The 12,974-nt window shown below is 38.4% G+C and overlaps 1 protein-coding gene across 1 annotated transcript in view; it reads left to right on the top strand.

Annotated features, from left to right (window-relative positions):
- slc35f6 (solute carrier family 35 member F6) overlaps positions 1-3,889 on the top strand; it is a 10,570-nt gene extending 6,681 nt beyond the window's left edge. Inside the window, exons 5-6 of the mRNA XM_010773145.1 lie at positions 2,233-2,343; positions 2,569-3,889. Of these exons, the coding sequence (XP_010771447.1) occupies positions 2,233-2,343; positions 2,569-3,119 (662 nt within the window). The 3' untranslated portion in view covers positions 3,120-3,889. The remainder of the gene's footprint in view (positions 1-2,232; positions 2,344-2,568) is intronic.
- The last annotated feature ends 9,085 nt before the right edge of the window (positions 3,890-12,974 follow it).

Here is a 12,974-nt window from a genome sequence, read left to right as displayed (position 1 = left end):
CCTTGGAAGAGGCGGAGAGGTGGGTGTTTGTCATCTGCTGGTGAACTAACCGGAGAGAATTACAGCGAGGGAGGGATTGCAATGAATAACAGCAGCAGGAGCAAACGCTTGCCTCTGGGATGGAGAAAAAGAGCCAAAGCGGAGAATAAACAGAAGGGCAACCATGGCAACCATGCGCGGGAAGTCTTATTCGCTGCTTTTGTGGCAGACTACAGCGCCACTTACAGGCCTGGCATATGTACTACAGCGTCTCCAGCGCTCTCGAGCGGCAATGGCCGGCCGTGGCCCAACCCCACATTCCCCTGATAGGTGGAGAATTGACAACTAAGCGGAGCACCCCTTTTGTGACGTAGAAAATAATTCAAATCTGGATCAGTCTGTATCATATGGAAGCACATTTCCGCCACTTGAAAAAAATAAAATCCCCATGAAAAGTCATAATTATGAGATAAAAAGTCGAAATGAGATAAAAAGTCATAATTATGAGATAAGAAGTGCGCATGCGCTGCAGTGGCGCTGTCTTCAAAGGTCCCTTCATCACCTTGCTGCTCTCCACCATGCAAACGGCATCTTGTCCTAAATAAGGTGTAACTACTCTGTTCTTGAAAGAACATTACAGTACGCATCGAACCGATGTCCACAATCACGTTTATTCTCTTCTTTGCACAATCATGAAACACAGTGAAAACGTGTTTGCCTAGTAGACCAGCAGTAGAATTACGTTATCACATCGTTCACACTTTTACCGCACACAAACACAATATAAACATCCGGGGCAAGAGGTCACATGACTTCCGGAAAGACAACTCTTATCATTTTTACAAAATAAAACAAAGTTCAAGCATACATTAAACACTCTTCAAAAAGGACAAAACAATAATAAGGGACCTTTGAGCGTCAGCTACATAAGGTAACTATTACAGGTGACTTTTGTAAATGTTAGATGTTACATCTAGCCTATATTGCAGCTAAACAACAATGCAGTTCATAGCTTTGACATTACCTGTTATGAACAATAATATTGCCTATAGTTTTGTGGTAACGTTCACGGGTTAGAGTCTTAGGCTTACAACTCACAGCAGCAGTATGCCCACTGTACACTATTGTCATTAGTGGCGTGAACGTTACCACAAAACTATAGGCATATATATTATAGTTCATAACAGGTCATGTCAAAGCTATGAACTGCATTGTTGTAGTTTAGCTGCAATATAGGCTATATGTAACATCTAACATTTACAAAAGTCCCCTGTAATAGTTACCTTATTTAGGACAAGATGCCGTTTGCATGGTGGAGAGCAGCAAGGTGATGAAGGGACCTTTGAAGACAGCGCCACTGCAGCGCATGCGCACTTCTTATCTCATAATTATGACTTTTTATCTCATAATTATGACTTTTTATCTCATTATTCCGACTTTTTATCTCATAATTATGACTTTTTATCTCATTATTTCGACTTTTTATCTCATAATTATGACTTTTCATGGGGATTTTATTTTTTTCAAGTGGCGGAAATGGGCTTCCATAGTATCAGATCCGTTGCAGCCCCTTTTTTAGAGATTTGGGTATAGAGGAAAAGAGAGAGGGTTGTATTTTGCATGATAGGTCACCTTTAAATTAGCCTTTGCTTATGTTTTATTTTCCAACGCCATCTAGTGGCTCAGAAATGTTTGGGCCCAAGGCCAAACTTACTTGCCGACCCCTAGCCTAGAGCTTTGTAGAGTCAGAATATATTGAAAAAAGACAGATTTAATGTGCAAAAACATGTTTGCTTCAGTCTGTATTTGTTTTTGTTTAGCTTTTGAAAAACATTGCATCTCAGATTAGCTGGATCCACATTTTAAATAGCAATGGGTACAGGTGCACCTGGCATTTAAAGGAAATGAGGAATGAGTCTCTGATTGGTTGATTTCCCAGGTTCACCCAGAATACACCTGTTTTGCCTTCATTTACATCAATATTTAGTTTTTTTGTTTTGTTTATTAAGCAAGAATTTAACACGCTATGAATGCACCCGTGCCGTGTTCTTACAACCATGCATTATGGATACTTTAAAACTGGGCCCAAGGGGTTCCAGAAAAGAAAAGCAAATTTTAAATGTAGGCTTTTATATATAGCCGTAAAGAACCATCATCTACTACTCACACCTGTACAAGCATCATAAAGAACTAAGCCTCAACCTCATTAGAATATTAAAATGTTTTAACCACTTCCTCTTTTCGGTCCTGCAGGAGACCTTCTGATCATCATGGCGCAGGTCATCGTTTCAGTGCAGATGGTTCTGGAGGAAAAGTTTGTCTACAAACACGACGTCCATCCTCTCAAAGCTGTTGGGACTGAGGGTAAGACAGTCATTCATCTGAAGTTTACATGATAGATGTGATTTAGGACAACAAAAGGGAACATGTGCACCTAAAACTCACACACACAGGAATGTGATGAATGTAGATATGTTGAGAGTGTAGCCACATATATTAAAACATACAGATTTTGAAGGATCACCTGAAAGAAAAAAAAAGTTAAAACTGTAGATATAGAACATTTAAAATTCTGCTCTCTATCTCCAGGTTTCTTCGGGTTCGTCGTCCTGTCGCTGCTTCTCATCCCGATGTATTTCATCCACGTGGGAAACTTCAGCGACAACCCTCGGCAGGTCCTGGAGGACGCGCTGGACGCCTTCTGTCAGATCGGCCACAAGCCTCTAATCCTGCTGGCTCTGCTGGGCAACACCGTCAGCATCGCCTTCTTCAACTTCGCCGGCATCAGCGTCACCAAGGAGATCAGCGCCACCACGCGCATGGTGCTGGACAGCCTGCGCACGCTGGTCATCTGGGTGGTGAGCCTGGCGCTGGGCTGGGAGCAGTTCCACGGCCTGCAGGTGTTGGGCTTCCTGGTGCTGCTGGTGGGCACAGCGCTCTACAACGGGCTGCACCGCCCCCTGCTGGCCAGGATACCGTGCTGCGCCCATCTGGTGGCCACCGAGGAGGAGGAGGAGGGGGGGGGACAGCCCAGGGGAGAGGGAGAGACTGCTGGGGGACGGCAGGGTGCAGACCCCGGACGAGAGCTAAAACAAGAGGACACTCTGTGGAGGACTCTGTCAGGGATAGTCTGTTTTTAAATATGTTCCTTTCTCAGATTTGACACAATATGGTATAACATCTGGGAGTGGGCAAGCTCTTTAAGAGGACACAAGGGTAGTTAGTATCCATTTTCTAATCTCTGGGCAAATAACTCGGATGGTAGAGAGTGATGTCCAGAGGAGCTTTTATTTTACAATGCGGATTTTAAAGGGATTTATTCAGGTGAGAAATTAAAAATGAATTTCTCAAACACAACTAAAGTCTCAACATTAGCTCCTTACCCCTTAAAATAATTATTGTTCTTAAAAAAAAGAATTGAACTGACAACTTCTCTATTTAGTGCTGAATCACTTAAACAAATACTGTCAGACAAGATGAACAAATGTCAACTTACTTGAACTTTTATTCTGATTTTCTTAAATTGATGGAGAAGCTTCTTGTCTATGATTTAAAAAAGAAGATGCTTGGGGAGCTGGGTGCAGACGGGTCACAAGAGCTAAATCTTGAGGACTCTTCGTCAAAGTCTTGGCACATTTGACAGGGATAGTGTTTTTTTAAATATGTTATAATTACACACTAACACAAGCTCTTTTAGAGGACACAACGGTACTTGGTACTAATCTTCTACCAAACTATTTGCAAGAAAGACAATTAGTTATTTTTTATCTTTAAGGGATTTATTCAAGATGGAAATGAACAGTAACGTTTTTTAACAAGATAATTAAATCCCGGCATTTGATCCTGACGTACATACATTACATACTTAAACTGACTTGTTTAATTTAGTAAAACCTGGGTTAACAATGAAGAAATGTCAACTTCCATTTAGTTTTGTTCAGATGTTCTTAAATCGATGGATATGTTGTTTTTGATAATGTTTTTAGAACAGGTTTTTATTGTTTAATTGTTGCTGTGCAGTATGATTGTGCCAAAATATTTTCACTGAACCAACAGAGACGGGAGTTTCAGAAGTTCAACATTTTCTTTGTAATCAAACAGAAGTCTTTTTTTTATTTGTTTACTTAAAGGTGGGGTAGGTAAGTTTGAGAAACTGGCTCGAGATACACTTTTTGTTATATTCCATGGAATGCTCTTAACATCCCGATAGCAATGAATATCTGAAGTGCTTTGACAAAAAATCCATTAAAAAATGTCATCTGTGGAAGCCGTGGTACTGTAAAAAGCACGACCAATCATCTGAGCCGGCCCGGCTAAAATAACTGGATGGCCTGTCAGCCTTCCATCTGTGCACAAACTTATCTCGTGCCCTCATTGGTCATGTGCGCGTTCGTGTGTGTTGGAGGAGGGGCTCTGTAAGGAAGTGGCAGATTTTTTCCGGCTGTGTATTTTCAAATTCTAGCGCACTCGATCTGGTTTCTCCAAAATTACCTACCCCACCTTTAAAAAAAAAAAAAGGGAAAAAAATTGAATGAGTGCAGAAATCAGTTTTTCAAAATGTCTGTAGATACATTCACTTTCTGCAATTTCAATTTGTGTTGATTTAGTTGTACAGACGGACATGTATCAAAAGGTCTAAATCCTGATTCTCATCTCTATTTAGTATTTTAAAGGCTGTAACGTACACTAAGAAAAAAGGGAACGGTCATTTAATCACACTTGTTGAATGATGTATTAGCATTTTTACTCAGGCATTTGTAGACCTGCAGTCAATGTGATATGATGTAATTTTTTTAAATACACTTGTAAAACAACCTACAAAGTCTTATACAATGTTTTTTTCTGCTCGTAAAATATTTGCATAACAGTTGACCCAAAGAAACATGACAAATACGTTTCTTTCCAGCTTCCCTTCGGTGAGTATTTGCAGATTTTCTTTTGCCATTTTTAGTTAATTGAATATTTTTCAAAATGTTTGCCCCAAAAAAAGATATGTGAAAATAGTCTTTCATTAGTTAAATGGTCAATTTGAGCATTTCTTAACAATTCATACGACATAATGATTAAGCTATTATATGAAAAAATGACAGCAGAATAATTGATAATGACAACAACCATTTCTTGTGCATTTTACAGTGTTTGCTTACTAACATAGTTTGGATTGATCAGGTGTTCATCCGAGGGGGGAAAGGAAGACAGTAATGATATTGGACGCTTTATTTCACTCTTTAAAATGTTTTTAAATTATGTTAAATGCATGTATAATGAAATATCCTTACATTAGTTTCTCTTCTTACAGAATCCCAGTTACCAATAACATGAAATTCAGACACATTAGTGATGAAGACGTTCAGCAGTGGGTAATGATTCGGTGTCACCGCTCGGAGCGGCAGCAGCTGACACCTGCCGACACTTCCTGAGTCAGAGCTGCTTCCTCCCTGAAGACCGCTCCTGTGCTTTAATGGAGGTCAAAGATTAAACGCAGAAATCCCCCAGAGATCTGCACACACGACCCCCGTCCAGCTCCAGGAACAGGATGAGGGAAAAAGTGCTAATTGACCCAACACACATGAACACACTGATTGAGAAGTCAATGTCGTACAACAACTATAACCAGCTGCACAAGAGGGTTGACTTTAATGCAGTTGTCAAGAGTACCTTGATGACATGAACAAAATAAATCCAAAATGTCCCATTTAAATTCTTTAATCACGTATGTATAGATGTACAGAGGAGATCGATTATTGGTCCTGCTTAATTGTGTTTTTTTGTATTATCATATTTTATTAGGTTCCTTTTTAAAGCAGTTTTTCAGTTTTAAATTAACACACACAAACACACATTGATTGTCGCATTAGAACACGACATGACCACTAGATGGCAGCATTTTACTAAGAAATGATCACAGCTCCTCGTTTTGTGTTCTGGTTATAGGCAACTACCTTGTCAATGCATTGAGGAAAGGAGACATTATTCTACGGTAACATCATAAGTAGCCTACTAAGCAACAAGTCTTAGTTGTAAACGTTTGTGTAGAGAGATATTTAAATGGCTATACATATCCCATATTTTTTATGATGCACAATCCACTGGACGAAATATTTGTAATCCTAAAAAAACTTAATGTAGCAATATCTTCTAGAATAGCTATTACGTTGAACATTGCATATCAGAGTTGTAGGAAAACGTTATTATTTCTATATTAAAAAATGTTATAAAGTCTACTTTCTCTTTTTTTAGAATAAACTACATATTACTTTTTATGTTAAGTGTATTTTACTGGGTTAGGAGCCAGCATGAGCATAAAGCAACACAGATGTAAAGCACATTTTGTTTTAGGGAGATGTGGTGCAGAGTTGGATCAGGATTTACAGCCTCTGATAAAAAAAAAAAGGGGGATTAAAATAAAAATAAACCAAAAACAGTAGAGAAGAGACTCCTGGGACAGCATGGAAAAACATTTACAGTAGCTCTTTTCTGGACAAATGTGTCCCAATGCGATGTGTCCTCCCCCGAGACAAATTGACCTGCTGCTTGAACCCAGAGCAAAAAATAAGCCTGTGAAAAAGATAGATAGATCTACTTTTCAACTTTTCAACTATCAATGTACAGAAATCAGCCTTTTTTGATTTGATACACACTAATGATGTTTTAAATAAAGATCTTTATATGAGTGATGTCATGTTTTCAGGAGATCTTGTTTTGCATCTTCAGACCTGCTGCTGCTGTTTGGAGTTTCTCAGCTGATGAATCGTAGGCCTATTTTCCCGCCTATGCTGCGGATTGATATGCCGAGATGTGAACCATTGCTGCTGCACGGGGAGATGCTCTGCTCTTCGTCACATTGCAACAGCAAACTGTCCTTATTAATGCATCACCTAAAACATTTCTGCACAAATTACGCATGCGGAACAATGCTTGGACACATATAATCCTGAATTATAAAAAATGTTAACTAGAAATCCAATGCAAAATGGGGGGGAAAGGGAAACAAGTTAACATTGATTGTTAATGTGTGTATTTTATATGATCTGCTGTATTGTCCCTTGTTTAAAAACGCATTTCAAAGCATATCTGACATCTTCTTCCCAGTGTTTTATTCTCCTTATGCAGCTCGCTTCAGCAGCAGCAGGCCTAATGGTTTGTTATTATGACCTTTTGTGTTTCCATTAGTCTCCTCCTGCAGTATTTGGCTTACAGCTCGTGATTTAACCGTGTGTACATCTGCACACTGGAGCTGCAGAGGGCCCTGAACCTGCCGCACAAGAGGCGACTTTAATCTGTCCCAACGTAAACACGTGGCTTTGCTCAAAGGCACTGAGTCACCATCATATTTAAAAGCTTCCATTAAAGCGGCTCCTTTAGCGTGTTTACAGCGGAGGGCACAGCGGGGTGAGTGTGATTAGTCTAGCACTCCAATGTCCAGATAATGACCACTTAATGTTTTAAACCCGGCTGTGCTGAGAGCAGTCAGGCTACCACAAAAGGAAACATGGCGGCCATTCATAACCCCGGAGTCCAATGGGTTCACTTTAATATGTCGACCTCTCATTTTTCAGCCTGTTTAAAGTGGAGATTGTTTTTGTCATTAAGGTTATTAATAGGTTATTTGAAATGCTGGAAACAGAAGTCTCAGATAGTTTATTGACTTAAAGTGGTCAATAATATAGTGTAGCTAAACTCTGCTAAGTCAAATTCCTGCATTCAATAGTCTACATAGGTTACTTTAAAAACAAATATAAGAAGTCCCTATGCAAATTATTATTATTTGTATACTACTAAGTAGCTGCAATGAGTAATGCTTACTTTAATGTAACAGCTAAATGTGAATCTGGCTGGTGAATTTTCTGCCCAGGGATCAAAAAGCTTTTATTTAATACATCTTAGCTTATTTGATGACTTAATTTATTATTATCAATCTCAATATGCAATGAAAGTAATTAAAAGTGTCAAATAAATGTTGTAGCAGAACATTCAAATAAAGTACCAGTAAAATTGCATAAAGTAAGATGAATGCATTGAGTTACTTTTATTGCAGGTTATTATAAGTAGCAACTCCAGACATGTGATAATTTACCCCTGAGAGTTTACAGATCATCACCTGCTGTAAGTCCACATGGAGTCAGTGTAACACTTATTTAACGCCTGAGAAACAAAAATCTCCATCAACACCAAGTCATTTAAAAATCTAAACTTAAAACTTGAACATTTTAGATGGACAAACTCCAGGCTTTAAGGATTGAGTTTACATTTTGGGTTTATCTTCATGTGATCAGATTCGAAGGTCAAAGCATTTTGTTCAATTATGTTTTCTCTTACAAGAACAGCTGCTGCAGTTGCTCAACATGGACGACATACAGAAACAAGAGCAGTGCTGTGATGTAAGTTTAATCATGAGTAATGGTACTTTACTTGAGTGTTTTCATGTTATGTCACTTTCTACCTTTACTCCACTGCATTTCACAGAGAAAGATAGTGCTAAGTGTCCTATGCTTTCTACTCCTTGGGAAATTATTTGACAGATTTAGTTAAAAACATACTTTTAAACGCAGGATTTCTACACACAGCAGAACAAAACAGATAGGAGTGACATTTCACCTCCAACATGCAAATCCATTTAAGTCCATCTCCACATCAGAGAGAGTTCAGTGTTTGAATTATCTTGGTTATATTCAGGATCAGATAAACGGGGACAGTGTTGTTTGGACTTCATACACATCCCTCACTTCTTCTTTTTTTCTTCTTCTCTGGAAATGATGGCAGGGTGCCATACAGAAGGCTGTGTACAATGGCCCAGGTCCCATTAAATCTGCGAAAGTTCCTTCCTGAGGCAAACATTGCCAGAAATAGTAATCTTGGCTTGGAGCTGGAGTCTAACAGAGGGGGAGCAATAATTCTCGCTGTAATAATGGAAATAATTTAATGATGTCCCTGTGATCCAGCAGGGCTTCAGTGAGAGGTGCTCGTTCGCTCTTCCTCCGCCTGATAAGGCTTCCTGAAAAACACTCGGCCAGCAATCAGGCCACAACAATGGGCTCCGTCAGACGCTTTAAACTTCAGGTAGTGACGGTGCACAGCAGCACGCCTTTGTTTTCATCCACAGTGGGCATGTGACTCATAAAAGCTTTGACTTTTCATTTCTTATGCTGTTTGTTTAAGCTGCACTGCAGGCTGTTAAATAAGGCAATCTATACGAGCTGCTGCCTTCTCTGATAGGATGAGGCAAATAATCAGTCAATGAATAATTACCTTTTAGTCAATCATTATCTCATGTTTTAACAGGGAGGTAAAGCGATGGTTACACAACAAGTTACAATACGTCTCACAACAATAATGTTCTTGAATATTTGTTGGTCTTTTAGCACTTGCTTTTATACTTTTGGTATAAGAAGATCCTTTGTTAAATAAAAGCTAATAAGATTATTTTAAAAGTAATAATTACAAAATACTTAATCAAAGTCCTCTCTCTCAAATATTTTTCTTTTTTTTTTTTTAGGTTTCGTCCGTGTGGGTGGAGGGAGGGGGCAGTGTAGTGAGTGTACTGTGGTACTGTGGTACTGTGATATTACAATATAAATGAAATGTCATCGATTACTGTACACTATAATGAAATAAAAAGACTTGTAAAAAAAAAAATGTGTTGGAGTTACTTTTATATTCAGATTAGTGTCCAACATGCTGTCGGTGTGAAATGATTAAATGTTGTATAGCAAAGGAGAAAAAATACTTTTCTATATTCTTATACTTTACTGAAAAATATTATATAATTTGACCTCTTTAGGCTAAAACCGTGATCTCACAAAAACTATTCTGCAACTTTGAGATATTTTTGTCTTTCCTCAACATGTGTTTTATTCTTAGTCTGAAAAGTAAAAATAAATCTTTCAAATAAATCAGTAATAAAAAGTTCCCCTCTGACATGTAGTGGAGAAAGTAGCATCAAATGGAAATACTAAAGTATGAGGGAAGATTTTCAATAGATGTACTGTTACAGAGTAATAGTTCATGATTGTGTGTGGACAACATCCTAATACTGGAAAAACAGTCGTAAAAGTCCAAGAACTAAAATGTATTTACAATTGTCTTTGAGTCAGGGACAATGTTGTGTTGCCAAACTACTTCAGAAGAAGACAATCAGACTGTTATTTTTAGGTTTTTTACGAGGGACTTTTCTATTGTTGGAGACATTCAGCCCTGCAGCTCAACAGTCCTTTACACAGAGAGGAGTCGCTGGCACTGGCATGTAATCCCAACTGCCATCGCAGAGGGCTGGCCTGTGTAACCAGCGTCAGGTGTGTGAAAACTGGACCAGTATTCCAGGTTCTTAAAGGATGGGTAATAAATGAAGTCGAACACCAGAGTGAATGAAGTGAATACTGAGATTTTATAAAGGAAAACATATATATATTGGCACAGGAATAAAAAACATTCTTCTAAATAAAGCGCTTGACACTTGGGTGCACCCCAAATAAAATTAAAGTAAACCCCCAAAAGAAAATAGTTCTTTGATCAGTTCCTGTAAGGTACTCTCAAAATCCTACCACTGGTAGTGGAAAGATGAGGTGTTCAGGTTGTCATTGGTAGCTCGCCATACCCCTCGTCAGGGAGAAAATCCAGAGTCCACAATCCAGAAAATCCAGAATCCAGAAAATCCACAATCCAAGGGTATCATAAAAAACCCAGCCTGTGTAATATAAAACGGCTTAAAACATTGCAAATGTATCTTCAACACATGTGCATCAAATATCATAACTGTGCAGTGCTAAATTATCAATGCAAATATACAACACATTTAGATACCATAATATGGAAAACTGTTGCATTGCAAATAAAAGATTCATTCTAAATGCACTACTAAAAACACACTGACGTCAATAACCATGAAATCATGAAATGTAGATCAAGATAAGCATTTACAGTTTAAACATTAATGCCTAAAACATTGTAGTAAACGAAATAAATATCTAGTGCTTGTTACACAATATATAGCTACTGTAACTCTATCAACCATAACTCATATTTGCTCAATTTAACTGAACTCTCAAAAGAGCTAGGTGGCTAACACACCACGAGGCCCGCAGCATGCAGGCAGCAACTAGCATGTAGCATGTAGCGCGTTGCTTCACTCACCGAGGAAAATAAAATAACAATCAAAACTCCCGCTTTCTAAAGCAGCCCCAACCTCCAACGACAGCCCCAGAGATTGGTCCACCGACGCCCCGGTAAAACTCTCAATTTGCGCTGTTTTGTGCATATAATGATTACAAGTGTCTCCGTTCTTCCAGCGTGACGCTGACGCTGCTCCCTCACACACACGTCTCCAACGTGCCCTCACTAACCTGAGTAAGGAGGCGGGATTGGCGGATTTTAGTCTAACTCCAATCATGATTGCATTATGAACAAATGAGCTTTGTTAACCGTGGGTTACACCTGGAAAAGGGAAATAAAGGTGAATAATAGTATCCAGGGCCCGGCCTGAAAAAGTCATATTTCAGTTTTACAGGTGACTTGTGGATCAAATGTGTGCTTTTTAAGACCATTTTCAGACCTGGACTTTAACAGTAAAGGGCTATGATATAAGGGCTGAAAAAAAAACGTACTTTGTTACAAAAAGACACTTTGTGCAGCAGGTTGGTGTTTATAACCTGCCTCTCTTCTCTTTAAGAGTCTGCCTAAAATCAAGTGGTGGGTGCATTAAAATACATATATAATATAAAAAAATAAAAATAAACTTTAACAACAATAATCATCAGACTGCGAGATTATTTTATGACTACTTTTAAAACTGTCTCTTTAGTTTATTCTGCTCTGAAAAATAAATAATCTGTCTGAAATAGACACATTTAAATAATTGTCCTTTTCGCACTTGATTCTACAATTATTTGAATTATAAATAAAAAATATAGAGTTCGACAAATTTCTGATTTTGGAGAAAAGAAACAGAGTTTTATGGCATATCTCACACTAAATCTATAAATTATTTAAACCCTTTGTGTGTGTGTAGACATTTAAAATCAGTGTTTCAATGCTTATTTTAACTTAAATCTCTTTTATCAGGAAAATAAAACTTCACCAACAGGTTTTTCTATTAAAAAAGATGCAGCAAAGAGTAAAGAGTAAAGGGAAATTATGTCGTGTCTTTCATATGTATTTATTTTCTACAGTAAAAAACACAATTAGAGCCATTTATTCAAGTCAAATAGAAACCAATTATTATTTCAAGATGAAATTAAACATGCTTTTTAGATTGATGATGGCAAACAGCAAATACTCTCTTGAATTATGGATGTTTAATCTACAGTAGCTGAGAAAGTATGAGCAGATGTAACCCCAGTTTGTCCCATGCAGCTAAAGTCTGATCCTGTGTGTTATAAAGCTTCCCACTGAAAAGCTCATCAGCACCTGAAATAGCTCGAGGCGTGCAGCGTCGCTACATCCTCTTCCCTGGATTGTTTTGACTGCATGATGGAGGGCAAACGTTAAATCTCTATTTCTAATTTTAACCCGGAAAAGTGTCACTCGAAAACAGCATGATAGGAGGCAGTCAGGGTCATCTGCGCTTCCGGCTTTATGAATCAGGACTAAATGAATGCGGGCTTCAGAAGCCATTGTTTCCACACACATGCGAGAGAAAAATGCGATCTGGGGGGAAGAGGGGGGAGAAACAGTAGAGGCGAGAGAGTTCATTTTTATTGACAGTTTGAACACATATATGAACTTTAACTCTAAACACGATTATAAATGTTATTGCTGGATATTTAAAATGTATTGTTTTAGGTCAGACAATTATAATGTTTATTGCTACTATTTTAATTATAACATGTTATTGGCCTATTCCCAACGTGTGAATCTTGAGGGGCCTCGCGGAAGAGGTATCGCCTCTGAAGTTAATTGTGTTTTGGTTTAAGAGGGGAATCGGTTTCCTCTGTTTATTATGAGCATGGGGACGGATTTGCGTCACCGTGCAACTTGCAGGTCGAGATAAAGTTGCTGAA

This window comes from Notothenia coriiceps, unplaced genomic scaffold (genome assembly GCF_000735185.1).
Source record: "Notothenia coriiceps isolate Sejong01 unplaced genomic scaffold, NC01 NC01_scaffold00000339, whole genome shotgun sequence".
Lineage (NCBI taxonomy): Eukaryota > Metazoa > Chordata > Actinopteri > Perciformes > Nototheniidae > Notothenia > Notothenia coriiceps.
The sequence above is the reverse complement of the archived record's forward strand: the minus strand, read 5'-3'. Positions and strand labels throughout refer to the sequence as shown.